The sequence below is a fragment of the Vigna angularis genome, chromosome 3, assembly GCF_016808095.1.
Source record: "Vigna angularis cultivar LongXiaoDou No.4 chromosome 3, ASM1680809v1, whole genome shotgun sequence".
Taxonomy (NCBI): Eukaryota; Viridiplantae; Streptophyta; class Magnoliopsida; order Fabales; family Fabaceae; genus Vigna; species Vigna angularis.
The window spans coordinates 32,615,588-32,637,703 of NC_068972.1; the positions used below are offsets into that span (position 1 = coordinate 32,615,588).

The following is a 22,116-nucleotide window of genomic DNA, read 5'->3' on the forward strand; positions in this document are numbered from 1 at the left end:
AGGGAATACTCAGAGTTAGAAATAGTGAGTGCAATGGGAAATTTGCTGTATTTTGGGGAGTAGATAAAGTCTTAGTATGTGAAAGTTTACCTTGTTTTTATTGTACGTCTTATGTAAGTATGTTCTTGATTGTCTTGTATGATATGGGATTTGTATGAGAATGTGTTTCTGCAATATGATATGGTGCATACCATGATGGTTAGGGGGTTTTCATACGATGATAGGGTTCTGTTATGGTTTGTGTTAATTATATGTGTGTGATAATTGGGTATATGAGATATATGTAGGTTCAAGGAGTGGCAAATTCAGTTATGTGTTGTATCGGATTGTATGATGATTATATGTAGTATATTTGATGTGAATAGGTGTAATCTGTATAATTATGAGTTTTGGATGATTCCTTCGGTAACATGTGAGGGTTTGGGTATGTTTCCATGTATCTATCAGTCTATAATGCATGAATGATGTGCCAAGTACGTTTCCAAAAGGTTTAGGGATCATGTATGTGTGTTTCAAACACTTGATATACATTTGTACAGAATGAGTTTGAGTTCGAAAATAATTGATTATCTTAAGTGGTAATCAATTATTTGCGCATCATTTTGAGTTTTATCATTGGAATAATCCATTATCTAAGATGATAATCGATTATCCTTTCATATGTTGTATATATGGAAAATAGGCGTGTGAACCTTTTTGGAATAATCGATTACCATCAGTGATAATCGATTATCCTAGTGCATTTTTGTTGGAAAAGTGCGTTTGGATGGAAAATGGATGCAAGTTAAGCTTCAAGGGCTGCATATCACGATGTTGAGTAGGGAATGGAGTTGTTTGATATGTTTTGGGTCAGATTGGACTCTTATTTGACGTTAAAGCATGGTTAAGTGTTGGATCGCACCAGAATGTATGTTGGACCAATGAGCATGAAAGGTGGAAGATGTGTCTGCATGTTGTACCTAGTAAATCCTAATTTGGACTATCTACCATGTGATACGGTATATGGGCTCTCTTTAGCCTTGTGTGAAAAGAGAATGCGTTCAAGTGCTACACCTTCTTTGCGATAGGGATATGGGTTATCTTTGGTCTTGTTATGAAAAGAGAATGGTGTTTGAGTGTTGAACCTTCTTTGTATGGGGAGAATGATGTTTTGTCTGGTCTCTAACTTCTTGCTGAGTATAGTGCCAAATACGTGATATGTCGACATTTTTACTCGTAAGTCCTTATGGAGCAGAGAAACAGGTCATTTAGCCATGAAAGCAGGACAACTCGAGCGGACTTGTATAGGGAAGTTACGGTTGTGGGAAGTAGGATATACTAGTACAAAAACACTTTTTTAAGTCTTCCAATTTAAGTCTATTTTTAAAATAATAGACTTAATAAATGTGTGGTGATGGGTTGCAAATGGGTCTTTACCAAGAGGGAAGAAAATTGTGGGCTGCAAATGGGTCTTTACAATTAAGCATAAAGCTGATGGAACTATTGAGAGGTATAAAGCAGGACTTGTGGCTAAAGGTTACACTTAGTCTTATGGTGTAGATTACCAAGAGATGTTCGCACCGGTAGCCAAGCTCAATACTGTGAGAATACTTTTGTCGCTAGCTGCAAACCAAGATTGGCCTCTTCTACAATTTGATGTGAAAAGTGCTTTCCCACACGGAGAAATTTCAGAAGAAATTTATATGGATTCTCCACTAGGCATGACTGATTCAATTGGAATGAAGGTTTGCAAATTAAAGAAGGCTCTATATGGATTAAAACAATCCCTAAGAGCATGGTTTGGAAGGTTTACCAAGTCTATGAAGGCTTTTGGCTATAAAGCAAGTAACTCTGATCACACTTTATTTTTTAAGAGAGGAAAAGGAAAAATTACAACTTTGATTATATATGTAGATGACATGATTGTTACAGGAAATGACCAAGATGAGATTTCTAGTTTACAACAATACCTTTCATCTGAATTTGAGATGAAACAACTTGGAAACCTCAAATATTTTTTGGGTATTAAAGTAGCTAGATCAAAACATGGTATTTTTCTATGCCAAAGAAATTATACTATTGATTTACTATCGAAAACTGGACTGCTTGGGAGTAAACCAGCTGATACACCAATTGAACAAAATCATAAACTCTTTCGATGCTCAAATTCAGCAAGCATAGACAGAGGAAGATACCAAAGGCTGGTAGAAAAATTAATTTATTTGTGCCATACACGTCCAGATATCACCTATGCAGTGAATGTTGTTAGTCAATTTATGCATGACCCACAGAAGCTTCATATGGATGTTGTTGAAAGGATTTTAAGATATTTGAAGTTCACTCCTAGAAAACGAATTTTGTTCTCAAATCATGAAAACTTAAAGGTAGAAGGGTACACTAATGCAGATTGGGCAGGTTCAAAAGATGATAGAAGATCTACCTCTAGATACTTTACTTTTGTAGGAGGGAATCTTGTAACTTGGAGGAGTAAAAAACAACCTGTAGTAGCAATATCTAGTGCTGAAGTAGAATTCAGAGGCATGACATTAGGTGTATGTGAACTTTTGTGGATTAAAAATGTGCTATCAAATTTGGGCTTTAAACAAAATGAAGCTTTGAGTTTGTACTGTGACAATACTTCGGCTATAGCAATTGCTCACAATCCTGTGCAACATGATAGAACAAAGCATGTGGAGATTGATAAACATTTCATCAAAGAGAAGCTTGAAGCTGGAATAATTTCATTTCCTTTTGTAAGATGGCTGATGTTCTCACCAAAGGAGTGTCAAGAAGATTGTTTAATGGGCCTCTATTCAAGTTGGGAATGTGTGATATCCATACACCAACTTGAGTGGGGGAGTTAAGATATGCCAAATATTCTATTAAAGGATATTAGGCAATCAAATATTGTGTTAGTTATAATTTGGATATTATTATAATTTGTGCAGATTTGTGCACCTGTCATTCCTTTAATAGATGAAGAATTATAGGATTCTTGAATGTATATATATGGTACTCTACTCTTTGAAATAATACATCAGAATTATTCTTTAAACCTTTTATTAAATAAAAGTCCATATTTTAAATATGATAATATCATAATGCACTTAAATTTTGATTTTAAGTTTGTTGGAATTCAAACAAACTTCAATTTTGTATTTGTTGACTTTTTTGAAAGACTTAAATTAATATTTTGGAAAATAATAAGACTTTAATTTTGTATCTATTAGTTCTAACATAACTAAATCTATTTTTAATATAAATCACAACTTTTGTTAACACTGGTTCTCCTTCTTCATTTACTCAAAAAATAAAACACCTCTTTCTTCATTTTCTTTTGCCGTCTTGCGCCTCCCACACTTGCTCACATCCTACACCTTTGTTTTCGTACAAGTCTGATGGGAAGTGTTGTTAGTTTCTCATGCCCTCCACCTTCATCTTTATGAGAGATCTCCTCGCCTTTGCCTCCAAGGGCATGCTTGTCGGAACTGATGCCTCATAGGTCGTGTCTCCTCACCCCTTCCCACGATGCTGTTGTCGTAGCCTCTCACGCTGCCACTGCCACCGTCGCCTCTCGCGTTGTCATTGCCATCATCGCCTCTCGCGCTACCGCTGTCGTCATCGCCTTTTGCGTTACCATTGCTACCGTTGCCTCTCGCACTACCGTTGTCGCCTCTTGCATTGTCGCTACCGCTGTCGCCTCTTGCACTACTACTGCCGACGTCACCTCTCGTGTTACCATGTTCCGCGACGTGCTTATCACTCTTCTTATCTCCAATTTCGAGTACATGTTTCGGTTAGTGATTTTTAGGGTTAAGAATTTTTAAGGTTTTAGGGTTTCTTGTGAGTGGTTAATGACTTCAATTTCTCTTCCCCGATATTTGATTTGCATTATGTTGTGTAGAGAATATGATTGAATTTATGGGTTCTTGTTGTATTCGTTTGATTGTGAAGATGAACTGAATTGGAAGAGTGATTGATTGTGAAGATGTATTTATGTTATATTATATTCCAATTTTAGTTTTATTATGTATGAGAACTTGACATATAAGAAAGACTAATTTTGTGGTGGTTGATTGTAATAACTGATTAATTTTTTGGAGAGGTGTCAATGAAGTATATGGTTGAATTTGTAATTTTGGATGGAAAATCTAAGTATGTTGATTCACAACAGAGTTAAAATTTAAATTTGTTGCTTAATAACAAATTTAAAATTTAAATATGTCGAATCTAAGTCTATTCTAAAACAAACTTAAAAAGCTCAAAATAATAGACTTAAAAAGTCTATTTTGTACTAGCGGTACAAGAGTATGACTGAGTCTTTCATGATGGAGTTCATGATGATCTGAATGCTCATGATGGTGTTCATGATGAGGATAATCATGACGGTGGCATATGTGATAATGATCATGATGGAGATGATGTTTGCGATGACATCAAGGATTGAGAGATCGTTATTGTTTTGCATTGACAATGAAATAGTAATTATTATGTAAATAACGATAAGAATGGGGTTGCATGTTTAATATTATGTGATGTTATTTGATAATCGTATATTATGTTGTTATGGTTTGCTTTAATCGTACCTTACTTCATACTTGTTTGTGTTTGTATTTGTAATTGATATTATCAGCGATGATCATATAATGAATAATAGTGAGGAGATAATATGTTTTCGTGCTATAAGAATGTTTTGAAATGCCAAATTTTTGTAATAGCTCATGACACTGAGAATTGGGGTGTTACAATCATTCTAATCAAGATCAATTTCATTTCTCAAAAGAGAATTATTAGACCCTCATGCATGCTGACAAAAGCACCAACATTCGTCAATTGGTTAAAGATTTGTTTGAGTCATTGACAATATGCAGAAATATTCAAAAAGTTATCCCCGCGAGTCGAAGAAAAATACTACTTGAAAAGTGTAACAACACTGGAATTCTAGTTTACTTGAAAATTGACAGCAAAACGATTCTAGGTAGTCATAGTTATGGAACCTTTCTCCATAATATTGGTGAGGAGATAAAAAGAGATGGTAGAGTAGACCCATTGAAGTACAGTAGAATCAAGAGTGGTCCATTGTTCGTTATTAGTATTGGTTGGAGTTGGACATTCCTTCCTAGGTTGAGGGATGATATGGTGAAGAACTCTAGTAGCCTGAGCATTAGTATCAAAAAGTTTAGCTCACATAGCATAATGGTCATTCTCTATGTCCAACATAAAAGGGACGTTATTTTTTATATTAGTGATTAGGAGTGTTGGATGAAATTTAGGTTTACTTGAGGAGGAGTTAAGATTGGAAGTGGTTGAAGAAATGTGATTAATGGTAGGACACGAATGTATAATAGAAAGAAGAGGCGTTGGCTGTGTAGTCGGTGCACAGTTGCTAAGACTAGGAGATGGCACGGGATCGAGAAGGAAGGGGTGACTCACGGTTGCTCAAAGAGGAAGTACAGTGCATGAGTTGGAAAAAAAAGCTCATGATTACTCAAAGAGGAAGGACAACACGAGTTGGAAAAGAAAGGGTGTTAGGGTGTGGAAGGAGGTTGTTGGTGAAAGAAAGGTGTGACATCAATTGGAAGCAAACTACAATATAAGAGAAAGCCTTAGAGTGTGATATATAGTATAGAGAAGAAACACATAATGTTAAACACGCAAAAATATAATTATGCATAACATAATTACATAATATTTAATAACCTAATTACCAAGATTTGATTAACTTAATTACATAAGATTAATTATTAATTAACTTAATTTCGGAAGAATAATATGTATTCTACCAATTTTGTACGAGGAAGAAAAGAATCTATTTCACCAATTGAATACCTCTTTCTATTATTATGAATTGTTCAAGATTGAACATTTTTGCATAGACTCATTGTTAACATTATTGTATATTTATTTATATTTCTTTTTGTTTATGATGAAAAAGAAAATCTAATTATAACTTGTATTTTCTTATTTCTTTCGTGAAAGATGTATCTATAGAGATAAAGCTCGATATAGATACTGAAAATCATCATACAATTAAAAAAAAAAATCTTAGTGATTCAAAACTCATCATATATCTAGAGAACACACATTGCTTCAGGAAATTTAGATGTGAAGGGTCTCTATGTTATTTGTCGCAAATGTAATTTTAATGTTCAGTGACACCTCATCTGATTAAAGGCAGAAAAACGTGTCCCGCCATCATCAACTGCAAATTCAAACACATAAGGACTTACGTTATTTTAGATAACTATTCCCTTCAAATTATAGTCTGGAGAACTAGATGGTAAACACTGTTTAAAAGAAGAATTAATTACCTTCCAGATAAATGAATAGAAGGATCCACTAGAAGCTGGATTTGTCACATCTACGTCTTTGGCCCGGTACCAGAGAATTGAACCAAGAACAACATTTCCAAGACACTAAAACATACCACAGATTCAGTTTCAAATATTGTTCAAAACTTTGACTTTATATTCATTTATAATGATATGTATGTAAATATGCTTTGCATCAGATTATAAAGTTGGAATAATCTACGCAGTAAAGACAACTTTCTAAGGAAATCTTTCTTTATCTAAATATAAATATATACATGCCATATCATAAGGCAAGTAATGTTAAACATAAGGGATCCTTATTGAACTTTAAGAAACTTTGATGTATAGAGAGGTTCAGAAGGAAAAAGAAATGAGTTCACTCTTATATTTTCAGCCTATACGGCATTTGTTTCTAAATTTTCTTTTTCATTTTTTTTCTATTTACTATCGATAATGCATATTTTGCATAACTAAAATTTCAGCTTATGTAAATATAAGAAACATATTACCGCGGCAAATTTAATCCAAAAGGGAGATGAAGATGATGCTCCTGCCAAGAAGGCAACTCCAAATGCCATTTCAAAAAGGGAAACACAAATCCAAAATACCTATCAAAGATTTAGAATCTATCAAATGTTATACAAAGAGAAGATAACCAAAAGAAAATATTGAATTTAAGAAGCATACTTTTTTCTGGCCTAAACGTGCTGCGAAAGAATCAACGCCATGTTTTATATCTCCTTCTACGTCAGGTATATCCTACACAGATCCAACACAATGTTTTACATTATCGAACTAAAAGGTTCATGTTGGAAGATTAGTACATTCTTAGAAAATAAAGACATTTACCTTAGATAATGCTATACCAGTAGAGTACAAACCCATGAACAGCAGAGTAACAATCAATGATCTTGTAAACATAAGTGGCTTCTTCAACACAAACGTCTGTAACATTCGTTACATCAATTAGTAATCTAGTAAATCCATTTCTGATTGGTGGATTCAAATGGTTGATTGTGTATCAAATGAAACTAACCCAAATCTTGGGATGAAATTTGTTATTGTTATTTGAACATGCGAATTAAAAACTAAGATCTATAAAAGGAAAATATTAGTGATAGGACAGAACCTGCATATGAAGGAAGTATGAAATTGGAAATAGCAATGTCAGACTAGTGGTTACGAATAATGCTGCCAGCACCGGATGTTGCTTCCATCGTAAGAAAGGAAGCTGGAAAGTTTCAGAACCGTCAGATATTTATATATATGTTTCCCTTGGCAACCTTTTCATACCTACGCCTTCAAACATATTGTAAGGGAAAAAAAGAAGTTTAAATCCTAAAAGAACTCACATTCATTGAATAGCAATTCACTAATACAACGTTCAATACAAAGTTCCAAATCAGTGGCGGAGAACCTATCATCAAGTTAAGCCCCAAACCCTGTAAAAGAGAATAAAACGAATAACTCTTCTTTCTCAATGAATCTCATTTTAAAATCTTTTATTATGGAAAGGGATGGATCTATATGGCACCAAGATTGCAGATGCGGCAACAATAAAGACACAATTCTTGAAGGACAATTTCCCAGAGGCGAATGGAAGATGTGGCTTGTTTATCTGCATTAAAACATGTAGCATCTATTAGTTCTAAGAAACATCCAAAAGATTCGTAAACTATAAAGGTACACTTTCACCATCCTATCAATGGATATAGCAATCATAGGAAGACTTTAGCTTCAAAATTATAAAGGGTTTATATTTATTTTTTTTACAAGAAACTATATAAGGACTTGTTAAGTAATCTCACCATTTTCAAGGTTGAAGTACATTACATTAATAAACTGTTCCAAAAATGCAACTATATTTTCTCTTATTTTAATTAATTCGGTAATATATAAAATAGATTTTAAATTACTTTAATATGTCCCATAAACTGAATTAATTAACATTAAAAAAATAGTTATGTTTTCGGTCAAAATTTGGGAGCTGTAGTTTGGCTGTACTCCCATTAAGAAAAACGTAGAATACGTCGTTCTCAATTATGACAAGGAATTTGAAAGTGAAAATTATATAAATTATTCATATTGTTGTATTTGTGTAAACTTTGTTCTTATAGGGTATATATATATAACTTTAGGTCAATCTTATACAACAAGAATGTTTTTGTTATAATTTTTAATGGAATATATATAAAGTATATAAAACAAATAAATAAATAATTTATCAATGATTCATAGTAAGTTCATACCTTATCTATTTCGAAGTCAAACACTTGATTCACTCCATTAACATAAAGATCCAAGAACAAGGAAGGTATCAAAGCCTGAAACAACTCAAAAGAATATTTATTATTGAGGTTAAAGGTTATTTTTGAATTGTCTGTTTAAAAAACAACATATTTGGAGTGTCACCTGTAACAATCCAATAAAAAACAACGGAGATATATCTGATAGTCTTTCTACTGCAACGAGAGACGCAGAAATTGTCGTTGACGTCTATAAAATACAGATGAAATTAATTTAAAACAAAAAAGTATTAATTATCTAAATGGGAATTTAATACCAAGGAATAAAAACTCAGTTATTGACCATAACTTTTGAACATGAATTATGAGAGTGATGGAAAAGTTTGTACTTACTCGACCATACATTGCGTAAGGGTAAATAAATTGGTATACAACAGCCATGAAATTTTTGACAGAGTCGACAATGTTTTTGGAGTTGGAAGCGTCAGATTCTGACTCAGAAGATGGTACATTGTCGGCTTTCGCGACATAACTTTTATGGCTTTCTTCATATATTGCTCCTCTTTCAATGTTTTTGGAGTTGGAAACTTCAGATTCTGACTCAGAAGATGGCACAGCGACGGCTTTCACAACATAACTTTTATTGTTTTCTTCATATGTTGCTCCTCTTTCAGTGTTTTTGTATTGGTTATTAAACAGTGATTGTTGAGACCTCAAAGGATTATACTGTATTTGAGCTTTTATATTGTGCTTAGAAGCTTTTGATCCACCAGAACCTAATGTACAAAGTGTTAAAGTTGTAGCATGCACAACAAGAAGATATATATTTAAAGTCATGACAAGGTGATGATGAAATAATTTGAAAATTGAAATTTCGTTGAAAAACAACTATACTTTTTTTTTTTGGAGAAAATATTAAATAAACTTAATATGAAAATATTTGGTTGAGAGAAAATCTAATTCAATAGTCTCTTACAAATAGAAAATTACTATAACAAGGCCCTAATTGAATCCTATGCTAAATTAATAGATACTTTGGATGATAATTTGTAAACTGGCCAAGAAACAGAAAAGTTGTTTTGGATAGTATATTTTCATGTAAATTTTTATAATAGTTAAAATAATGTATTAACCTAAAATAAATATTCTCATTCTTTATTACTAACTTCAATTTAAGTGATAATATCATATAAGTTTTCAAATAATTTGACTTTTAAAGTTTATGTCTCCATAAAAGATCCAGTACTTAACTTTTATCCTTAATTATAATTTTTTTTGCAGCATTTTAAATAGTTACATATTTATACGTTATTATTGTTTGTGAAATATATTTTATAAATAAATTTAAAAGTAATACCGATATATAATTGTTTGTTTTTAAAATTTACCATTCTTAAGTTTAAATAAATCAATTTATAAAATAACTTTTAAAATATATTTCCTGAAATACCAGCATATTTATAAAATAATCAATTTTAATTATTGTTATTTCTGGAAATATATTTTAAAGTTAAGTAACATGAAAGAAATTAATTAATGAATAAACAGTACTGTAATATTTAAGGCTAATATAAAAATTAGTAAAATTAATATCTGTCTGTAAAATTATATAGTAAACAGAGATTATGTGAGAAATCTAGTTATCATCAAATATAAATAAGTCCACTGTTACATCCAATTGGAAACCATTCTAAAGTCTAAGTTTCCAACATGAAGATGTGAAAGAGTGAGATACTCATCGGAAAGCTGATCAAATAATTAGCCATAATTAATGTTAGTTGACAGGAATAGGGTATAAGTGATGAGACTTACTTTCATAGTAAATACTGTTGAAGGAGAGTTTCCTGCCCCAAAGATTTGCACCTACAATTACCATGCATGCTTCCACATATTATTCAGAAAATAACTTTGCAGTGAAAAATGAAGCAAAATAGAAGACAGTGAGTATAAGTACCAGTTGTGAGTGAAGAGACGTTAGGAGAAGATATAAGATGTGCCGTAGCCATGGAAACTCACCACACAGAGTAACACAAAACTCTATAGAACAGATAAGAACGTAGAGATACCCCTATACAAGAGAATACAGGAATGTCAGATTTTATAGGCAAAAAGACTCCATGAAATTTGGTTTTTCTTCAGGAGATATATAAACTATTATTGATACATAGAAATTAATCACGACCGTAGACAGTTCGCATTTTCTAGGCAACAAGTTGCGAAATACTCAAACACAACCAGTGACGCATAAAATGACTTAAAAGACTTTTGCAACAGGATTTACTTGTTTAGATTTTAATAAATTTACAACGAAAAGGTTTGAACGACTTTGTGAATTACATGGAATTTTATAATGTACATTCAAAGCTAAAAGATCCCGTTCATGCTAAATAAGATATTATATACTGTTCGAGAAGAAAACCAGACAAATAAAATTGAAATATTTTTTTGAATCATTTAATAATTAATTGATTCTAACTTTCACATGTTTTTAAGTATCACTATTCATAATATAGCTATTTATTAAGCGTAATTAAAATTATTTAATTGTACTTGATTTATAAATATTAACCCTAGGTTACTCATGATTATACAAATATGTTGTCTTTATTTGATATTTGATCTGTTCCACAGAAACACTGGGAACAATAATACAGGTGATAAATTTCGAAAATAACTCTTAACTTAGTTACTTGCTTCTTAAAGGTTCAAGGTTATTCATGGTAAGAGAAATATCAAATGTTAAGGTTAGAGTATTATATGTTGTTTATCTTATTTATTTCAGTTCAATGGAGGAATCTAAAAACTTCATTTTTTTCATTCAGTCCACATTTTATTTATTTGAACTGATTGCCAAGATCAACTTATGATTTTAATATCACTTGCTGAGCTTTTCTAAGAAGAAAAAACAATAAAATTTGATTATAATGAGTCGTGATCAAACACATATAAAAGATAATGTAATCGCATGTAACCAAAAGTCTTAAGAAAATGTGATTGGGTTTTCCTCCTTATACATTATTGACTTTTCTCATTTCTACCTAATTTAAAGTCAATTTCACATTAGTAGACACTCCTCCTACCATAGAATAGTATCATAGAAGTAAACAAGTAATTTTACTGAAATTATGCATGTTATACTTTCCAATGAATTACTCATGTTGTCTAACACACCATACTTTTACAATGAATTATCCACTTGTACTCATTGATAAAATGAACAAAATAAATTAAAGGGTCAACAAATAGGGAGATATACTGTTATTAAGTTGAGGTTCCACATTTGACATAAAGACTTTGATTCATTTATTGAAAGTGTGATATCATAATCTCTTATATAAGTATAATTATGATTCATTTATTGAAAGTATTCAAAGAAATATCCGTAAGGTACTCATTGTTCCCCTTCTTATTTTGTTTTCTACGCCACCTCCGTGTTGCAGCCTTCCTTAATTCCTTCCCTCTGGTTTTTGTTCATCAACGAGGTTTTCATTAAGACCTTCCATGCAATTTATAGAAAAACACGTATGTGGGGAACAATGAACCAAAAGTAATTTAACCTCTACACCTGTTCTTCACCCCTATCGCAATAAAAACTACAGTTTGGAACATAAATCCTCGTTAAATACTTATTTTTTTCAACGGTCTAACTAGTCGTCGTATGATGAAATTTATAATATCTTAAATAAGGAAAGATCCAAAACTCTTTTAATATTTTTAGTCGTTGTTAAAAGTCATATATGCAGCAGTACTAATTACATATAAATCTTGTTTTCTTATTTTTTTTAGTTTTATTTAGAAAAGTAATGTACAATTTTTTCTCTTTTTATATTATCTATTTTGTTATTTATTTGATATAAATATTTTAAAATAGAATAACAATGATTTTAGTGTAAGCTTGTTACCAAAGCATTTAAAGATATATTTATGCATTACTTTAATTAAAAAATAACAATAACTGTGTTTTTGCATGAAGAAAAAGTTATAGAATATTATTCATAGCGGCTTTAATAACTAGAGAGTAAATTATATAATAAAAAAGAGAAAAAAGTTAACAACTATCCTGAAAAATAAAATTAAAGTACAGGAAAGTTTCAATAGTTTACGTAAAATTCTTAGATAAGTGTGATATTTATATATTCTATTGAAATATTACACATCGGAATAAAAAACAATATAATAAGACTTTTTATAAGTTAACAGTCATAAGTTAAAAAACCAAAATGTCTTTCTTTAAATATTTTGATAGTTTTAATAGAATACCAGAATAACTTAAATTAAATTTAAAAAAAAATAAAAGGATGCATCTATTTCTAAAAAAGTTAAATTAAAATAATTATCAATGAAAGTATTTTTAATAGTTATTCTTCAATCATAACATTTACTGTTTCCCCTGGAAGAGGACAATTTTAAGGATTTATTTTATTATTTTTAATATCTTTAGTTCTAATTTTGAATTTCAATATTTTAATAAAGCATATCAATAATTAAAAATATCATTATATGATCATATAAAATAGTTATCATAAATAAAAAAACATAATTTAAATATTTATTTATAACAAATTTGAATCACTTAAAATAATAATAACCTATGGGCGAGGGTGGACAGTCGTTTAGTTTGAATAGAATGTAATCTCTTTCCTGAAATTGCCAAGTCAAAGTTATTGGGTATCAACTCTCGAAAGTATTGAAGCCGCAAATTGAAGTTTCAAGTTTTCAATTTATCTTATCTTTATTGGTCTGTTCAAATTAATAGGTTTGACCAGTAGTTGAAGAAGCCATCGATGATCATGGATTAGATTTTTTTAATATCTAAATTAGATTTAATTGAGATCGAATTGAATCTATAATCTATCTGTAATATAAATATAGTTGATATAGTTAAAATAGAAATCTAAATGCATTTTAATTAAATAAATAAAATTTGAATTTTTTAATCTAATTGGATTAAAATTAAATTTAATCCACTTTGTTAACAAGGTTATAATTGATATAATTTATTCGATATATTATATATGGATTGAGTCAACTCGTTTTGATCTTTCTTCTTAGGTTGATTTGGTCTAAACTTTTAATCTAGGTCAAATTGACTTCATATTAATTTTGGTTGACTTGGTTCAATATTTTACTAATATTGACTCAATCAACCTTCACTCGGGGTAGACACAACCGACCGTTGATGGAGATGACTTGACCGACCCTTGCACGGACAAACTAGGTCGAATTTCGTCCAACACCAACTCATTCGACCTTTGTAGTGTTGTCCACTACAAGAAAAGCATAAAAACCCGAAGAATTAATATCGACGGCCTTTTGGCCGTTGGTATAGATGATTTACCGAAGGCTTTAGCGACGGTCAATTAAGATGGTTATTACGGATGACTTATGACCGTCGGTAAGCGGGAACAAATTTACTGAAGGCTTTTGGCTGTTGGTATAGGCATGGACTTAATGAAATCAGGAATTGAGATTTCTCGCTTCCATTCTCCCAAAATCCCTATTCGCGAAAGAAGTTTCCCCTTTTCTGAGTTTCCTCTCCCCTCTCCCCCCACCGTAATATGTTTTCGTGTCTCGTTCAGAGTTCGAAACCACCTTGAGCTCCTCAGGTACCATTGTTTCCCAATCATCCATTGCGGTTCCGCCATTGCCATTGATCGTTCTTGAGCTCCTCTCCATTGTCCAAAAGCGTGTGTGGTTGAAGGACAGAGGCATTGACGTGACGCCTTCGATTGTGGACGGTGCTTCTCTTAGGGTTTGTTCACGACGGTCCTTTGGCAACGTGAGGAGGTGCGTCGTCATGTCAGTGGGTGGTGTCGCGGTTTCGAGCAAAGCTTCGAGTTCGCGAGGGAGGCTAATCCAGGGGTACGTGACGAGCTGGCTTTCTGTACGTGAGAAAGGCTTCGCGAGACAGGCTATCGGAGGTGTTAATACTCCTAGGGCTGTCGTTGCCGTAGAGGTAAGTTATTGCTTCAAATTATGTAGGTTTTGGTGGCTGCCCTCTTTGTGATGCATGTGTGAGTTAACTTTGTATGTATATATTGGAATTATGATAGTTCTGGAATAAATGGGAAAAGAACACGTTAGCACTTCAGTTCTGTTATGCTCTGACCGAACATTTTATCTTTATACCTATGTATGTCTGAACTTGAACTTTGATGATTGGATGGGATTATAGTTCATTAAATTTTGTTTGATGGTAGGAACACTATATCATATGTAATTCATGAATAAAAAATTGTGCCTGGTAGAAATTCAAAGTGGAATGTTAATTGACCTTTCCATTCAGTGCTTAAATCGTTTAAAATTTGTTTTGGTGTATTAGTTTTGATTTTGGAAAAGAATTGGATTAAGTCTGAACCAAAATGCATGATTAATAGTTTACTATGCTTCTTTATGTGGATATATAATGTATACTATGAATGTCTAAGTCCTTGTTGATTTTGAAAGTAGTGTGTGATATGATGTGGTATACATCATTTTATTTGCCTATACACTTGGAAGCTTGATGGATCAGTTCTGGAGAGTCATCTTACGACCCATATTGTATATTGAAGTATGTTGCATGTGATTGCTTGTGTTAAGTGACCAAACTGGTTTTAAAAGTCGTCTAAGACTAATTATTTTAAAACTACAATTTAGATATGTCATGAAGTGATTGCTTGTTCCTCTCGGCCAAGGCTATTCAAATCTCACTTCTGAACCGTCTTAGGGTGCTCTAGCAAGTTTCTTTTAGAGGATAGACACTCAATCTTACAATCCCTTAGCTATTTGGCTTGTGTCTCAAAATTTGGCTAGTGGAGTTGCCAAATTTTCAGTCTTTTTCTCACTGCACAATGGTGTTTCAGGAAGCTATTTTCCCTTGCTGTATAGGCACTTAGATCAAGAGCTATACAAGTTTCCACCCCTGAAGATGCTACCACTATCTACACAAGTGTTATCTGGTTCATTTTTTCCAAAAATATGACTCACAATTTGGTGGTTTAAGACACGAAATGTCACAACAGTGGCTGTAGCTCAAAACTAATCACTCAAGCAACTTGATTTAGTGATTTAAAACTTGTTCAAACTTTGAATTGGCTTAAATCCAAACTGTTACTCAAAAACACCTTTCCACTTCCCAATTTTGACTCAAAATTGATGGTTTAGTATACTATTATGCACTAAGACCATTATATCACTAATTGAACTCTACTAGCAACTTTTAAACATCATTTTAGACTTTCTCAAACTATCACACAACATAGAAATGCTAGCATTCGGAATCTGAATTTGTTATGGCCAAAAATGCAGAAAAATCACTCCATCACACCACCAAAATTAAGTTTAAAAGATTCAATGGACTAGGCAATGTTAAAAGTTACTATAGAATATGTAACTACACAAGACCAAGTTAGAAAACAATAGCTAGGTGGAGTTAAACTCGAATTAGACTCACACACAACTCAAACAGCATAGTGCAAAACTGAAATCTGAAATTTGAATGCTTATTTAATGCTGGTGCAATATCAAGCTTCTGTTTCAGTGCACATTTCTTGGTTCTACAGCTTAAGACAAGTTTGTTTGATGATTTTACATATTTTTGAAGTGATAGAAACTCCTAATAATTACAAAATTGAAAATTGACTATTTGAGTTGCTTGAAATCTGATTTCAACCACTGTCATTGTTTTTCCATCAAGCTTTTTCACCATGCTTGCTTTCTTTGACTATGTCTTAGGTGCTTATAATCTTCTAGTTGATTATCTTTATTTAGCTCTAGTGCATTAGGCCTTCCTAGAGTCGTTGCTGCTGCTATCCTCTTTTTCATTCTTTCAAATATGATTTCTGGTGCTGTTTTTAGTGCATTTTGCTGCATATTTTACTATAACAAGAGTGATTTGTTGAATCTTGCTGTCTTTTTGCATTTTCAACGTTTGAGAAAGTTTAAATTTCCATTTCAAAGTTGTTTGCACTATTCATTTGGTCATTTTTCAGCCTATATCCAGAATCACCTTTTAAACCATCAAAATTTGATTTAAAATGGAAGTGAACCAGTGATTTTTCATTACAATCTGTTTCTTGGCTGTTTAAGTGTTTTCACACCTTCAAATTGATGATATAAACATGCTTGAAGCATCACTTGAGCTGTTGAAACACTTCCAAGCATTTTTTGGTTTGAAACCACCATTTTCAATGTCATTTTCTGCTGTGGTGAGCATTTTAAGTGTTGTTTGACAATTTCAAATCTTTAATCTTCATTTTTGGATTGGCAAAAGCTGGTTTAGTGTTTCCAAATATAATTACATGATCTTTGCACTGTAATACAATCATAAGGAAATTTGTCAAAAGAAAACAAGTGGAATGAAGCTAGGAAAGTTGTCAAAAGAAAACAAGTACCTCAAACTCAAAGTTTGAGTATTTAGAACCTAAAAAGTGTGCTTAAAGGGTGAAAATTTGCAACTAGACCCAATGTAGACTAATTTTAACTAATATGAACATCCTAACATGTCTAAAGTAGTGAAATCAACCTAGGAAAGTATTCAAAAGCAAAGAATTAGGTACAACTCAAAATTTGAGTAGTTGGAACCTAAAAAAGTGTACTTAAAAGGTGAGAATTTGCAACCAGACCTAATGTACACTAATTTTAAGTAATGTGAACATCCTAACATGTCTAAACTAATGGAATGAAGCTAGGAAAGTTTTCAAAAGCAAAGAATTACCTCAAACTCAAAGTTTGAGTATTTAGAACCTAAAAAGTGTGCTTAAAAGGTGAGAATTTGCAACTAGACCCAATGTACACTTATTTTAACTAATGTGAACATCCTAACATGTCTAAAGTAGTGAAATGAACCTAGGAAACTAATCAAAAGCAATGAATTCCATAAACCTCAAATTTGGTGGTGTGGTTGATCAAAATTTTGCATAGTTGAGTCATTACAGGTCATTTTTCGTTCTTGCTGTGATTCTGTCATGTTTAGAAGTTTAAACAAGTCCAAATTGATGTATTAAAGTTGTTAGAACCATTAATATGAATTTAGAATGACCTATAGCAGTTTGGTTGAGTTAAATTTTAGTTTTAACATGATTGAATTCATCAAACAAAGTTCGTGAAGTGGTTAGTTTTGATCTATAGCTGTTGTTGTGTGGTCTTGAATTTCAAACCACCAATGTTTTTATTTCTGTTTCTGTTTGGTATTTAGACCATGGCGGAACATCTTTCAATTTTATTTCCTTGTAGAAATTTGTTATCAAACCTGTATCCCACCAAGGATTGGTCTACTGATTGTGATTGTGTAGCTGGTTCTTCACTAAATTTGGTTTGTCACTAGATACTTTTATAGATATTTGATTTCCTAAATTATGTTAATATGTATTATTGATAAAAAAAAATTTTAATCCCCGAAAACAAATTAAAAAACTTCTTAAGACCTCGACAAGTGTATCGAATCGTATCAAGTAATAATAAATGGTAAGACCAAGTATTGTTTCCCAAGAGACTCACGACACTAAACAGTTATGTGATTACTCAACTAATTAAGACTTTAAAGAACAAATTTTGGGGTTTTTGGATGCAAATTCAATAAAATAAACATGAATGCAATTTGATCAATTGAGGCTAAACACAAGAAATTTGCTATCATCAAGTTAGCTCATCCTTGAGTTCTGTACTACTACAACAACTACTGCTCCTTTCTTGAAGAACAGTTAAAATGTTTTGACGCTGGTACCCATTTGAATTTGGGTCCTATCTTGTTAGTACCAGGAAGTTGTTCCTTGCGAACCCATTTGTATCTTCCCTTTGGAACACCAACATTTCTAAAATAACAGTTTCTTACTGTGTGACCAAGTGTATTGTAGTAAAAGCATGCATTAGTAGTAGGTTTACTCAGATCAATAAATTTCTTTGAGTTTATCCTATTACGTTTAGCCTTATAACCAATACCTTGTGTGTAGATAGCTCTTCCAGATGATCTCAACACAACATCCCGATTTTCTTTACTTTGAGTGAATTTTTCCAATGTGCTGGTTAAGTACTCAATTTTCTCAACATGTAGAGAACAACTATCACACTTTTTCTCAACAACTTGTACTTCAGTCTTTACAGTCTTTATAGATTTTAGAGCTTCTTCAAGATCTTTTTCTAGCTTTTCATTATCCTGCACAAGATTATCAATTTTGTATTCATAATCTCTTCTCTCAGATGATAATCGATTACCTTGTACTGAAGTCGCATGGCCTCTGCATGAACCTCTTGAAATGCATCCAATAGCATATGATACTTGACTTCTATTGGTTCATTTTCAAATTCTTCATCACTATCATAGTCTGATTTTGGAGAGCCTGCCATGAAGCATATATTTGATTCTTCTTCACGATCACAATCTTCATCACTGTTTTCCCAAGCTATATAAGCTTTCCTCTGTTTCCTGTTCTTTTCTTGAGGATACTTAGAGAATTCTTTCTGCTTGTTCTTCAAGTCTAGACAATCAGGCTTGATATGACCATCCTTTCCACATTCATAACATTGAACAGTGTTGCTTCTTGAATTCTTCTTTCCTCCTCTTGAGAAACTTGCATTGTTAGTTGCAGAATTTTTATTTTTCATTAATCTGCCAAATTTTCTTACCATCATATTCATCATTTCTATTTTTGGTATATCTGCATCTGAATCAGTTTCAGGTTCATGAATCTTTGTAGCTTTCTTGCTTGTGGCTTTTAGAGCAATTGATTTCTTCTCTTCAATTTCTTCTTCCCCCTTTAGCCTTCCAAGCTCCAATTCATGTTCTCTCAACTTGCCGAATAAGGTTGCCATATTCATGCTTGTAAGATCTCTTGATTTAGATATAGTAGTGACTTTCGGTTGCCAGCTTCTATTGAGGCTTTTCAAGATTTTTATGTTGATTTCTTCTTTATCAAACACATTCCCGAGAGCCATGAGGTGATTGACTATGTGTGTGAATCGTTTCTATATCTCATAGATCGTCTCACCAGCCTTCATTCTTAATAACTTATATTCTTGTATAAGAGAATTCTTTCTGGCCCTTTTTAATTCATCTGTTCCTCCATGTGTCACCTCAAGAACCTCCTACATTTCCTTGGCAGTCTTGCATTATGATATCCTGAAAAATTCATCCATGGTTAGTGTAGAAACAATAACATTTCTAGCCTTAACATCATATTAAGTGCTTTGGTTCTGATCTTGAGTTCACTTAGAAAAGTTTTTCAAAACAAGTTTTCAATTAACAACATGAGTTGGCTCAAATGGACTGTTTAGAGTTGCATCCCAAACTCCTTTATCCACGGATTCAAGAAAGATTTTCATCCTAGTTTTCCAGAAAGCATACTTTTCTCTAGCAAATAGTGGTGGTATATGTTGGATGAATCGGCAAGTGTACCGAATTGCACAAGTAATATAAAATGGTAAGACCAAGTATCATATCTCAAAGGACTCTCGGCACTAGACAGTCGTGTGATAACTCGATTAATTAAGACTTAAAGAAAACAAGGTCATTGGTTTCAAATGCAAAGACACAAAATTAAATATGAATGCAGTTTGATCAATATGAGATCAATATGATATGAGATGAATATGTTGTTGGGGTTAGATTTCACCAAGTTCCCTCTCATGTATGTAAGAATTCTTCTTTATGCATTAATGTCAACGTCACTCACTAAATCACTTAAACCCGATCCCTCGGCGAAGAATCCTGTCCTTAATCACAAGTTCATGCAATTCCTAGCATTCCTAGTAATTAAATGTGAACATCAAGAGCTTTAAGACGACCAAGACTCGTACCCTCATCCCTAAGCAATATTACCCTTGGGAGAATTTAACAAAAACCTGAATTGTAAGGAACCTCCCAGCACTCATGCAATTCATACATCATGCAATGAATGAGTCATACATCATGCTCCAGCCAAAGATACAAAACATAGGACGCCTGGGTCCGTTAAATATAGCAAAGACAGAACAGAAACAAAGCCCAGACCCGTGTCGTTGGCGCTCAAGCGCACCACTTAGGGCACCCGGGCGGTAAGCGGTGGTCTTCCATGCTTAAGCCTTCCAGATGGCGCTCAAGCTTTGTGCCTCCGGCGCTCAAGCGTTCCAAAAAGGGCGCCCGGGTGGTGAGCGACACTCTTTTGCGCTCAAGCCTCCAAAAAGGGCACCCAAGCTTCGAGCATCCCTCCCTTCTAGTGCTTTTCTAGACTTTTCTGAGCTTCATCTCCTTAGCACTTCATCCCTGATTTCCATATTATCTCATTTTCAACCAAAACAAGGAGAATTAGTCATAAAACCATCAAATTCAACCTCAACTCTCATATTCACACAACTTAACAGAAAAACATGATTCCAAGCCAGTTTCTAAGCAGAAAAGGGTGCATTTAGTATCAAAATTACATCACAAATAACGGTATATTCAACCGTTATCAGTGTAGTTTTGGATGCACCATCACCAAAGGTTTGAAAATTAAAAGCCATTTTTCAGTATTAGTCGATTTAAAGAAAAAGATAATCGACTTGTTTTTCAAATATCTTATGAAAACCAGCTCTGATACCAATTGTTGAAAATAGAATTACTTAATTTCTCACACCAAGAGGGGGGTGAATTGGTGAAAGGTAAAAACAATGTTTTCTTTTAAATCTTTTTCGGAAAGTGGATCCCTTTAAAAGCTTTTTTGAAACGTAAGGAAAAAGATTTGTTTATGTAGCGGAAATTAAATCGATTTAGTACAGTATGAAGTCGGCTGAATAAAAGAGTGTAGGGATAGAAAGATTAAATGCTGAGTTTTTATACTAGTTCGGCCAAGCCTACATCTAGTGTCCTTCCAACCACAGGAAGCCAATGCACTATAATGATCAAGGTTTTTACAACAAGGTTTTTATAGCGACCTCACGTCAAAAATATAAAAGACCTCTCTAACGCTCTAATCAAAATATAGGCATATACAAACAGACTAGCAGCAAGAATCCTCTCTCCTGCAGTCTAAACCCTTTGAGCCACCCTCAAAGTTAAGAACGCAACATGTTCTTCTTCTTGTAAAAACACCCAATGTGCATATATGATAAGCCTTTGCGAGTGGAGTTAACTTGCTCTTCAAGAATTCACAAGTAGATGATCACCACGGTCACTTCTTGTTTCTTGGAGCTCTTTCTTTCTTTCTTTAAGAATACACTTTCTGCAAAAGATATCACAAACTATTAGATTCACAAAAGTTCTTATAGAAATTAAGTTCGCGTCAATTTATAGATTTTCATCATTCAGACGCATTTTAATCGACTTAGCTACTAATGCAGTCGAATATAATATTCAGTTAAAGCAGTTAGATCCAATCAATGTAGTTAATTGAATGTATAATTAATGTAGTTGAGTCACATTTAATGCTTGGTCAACATATTTAAAAATATAGTCGTTGTAACATTTAATTCAAGCATTAACAGAATTTCAAAACTGTAACAGACTTAGTCGAATGCAGGTTGCATGTAATCGACTATGTAACACAGTTAAACAAAGTTTTGAAAAACTTTCACTTTGAAAATCCTCACAGCACACTTTGGAAATGGTCGACTCACTTTGAAAATCCTCACGACACACTTTG

The 22,116-nt window shown here is 32.8% G+C and overlaps 1 protein-coding gene across 2 annotated transcripts; it reads right to left on the reverse strand.

Moving 5' to 3' along the window:
- Window positions 1-5,920: 5,920 nt before the first annotated feature.
- LOC108325334 (glycinol 4-dimethylallyltransferase-like) lies at window positions 5,921-10,740 on the reverse strand. Of its 2 annotated transcripts, none has more exons than XM_017558392.2 (14): window positions 10,722-10,740; window positions 10,494-10,607; window positions 10,352-10,402; window positions 8,933-9,315; window positions 8,706-8,789; window positions 8,543-8,617; window positions 7,828-7,911; window positions 7,646-7,735; window positions 7,423-7,524; window positions 7,143-7,238; window positions 6,981-7,052; window positions 6,803-6,901; window positions 6,291-6,395; window positions 5,921-6,181 (listed from the first exon to the last, which is right to left on the reverse strand). In XM_017558392.2, exons 2-14 carry the CDS (start codon window positions 10,543-10,545, stop codon window positions 6,140-6,142), a joined length of 1,335 nt encoding a protein of 444 aa, XP_017413881.1. In that variant the 5' UTR covers window positions 10,546-10,607; window positions 10,722-10,740; the 3' UTR covers window positions 5,921-6,139. The 2 variants fall into 2 exon arrangements, with proteins under 2 accessions (XP_017413881.1, XP_052731180.1); XM_052875220.1 differs by lacking the exon at window positions 10,722-10,740 and adding an exon at window positions 10,704-10,721.
- Between the last annotated feature and the right edge of the window lie 11,376 nt (window positions 10,741-22,116).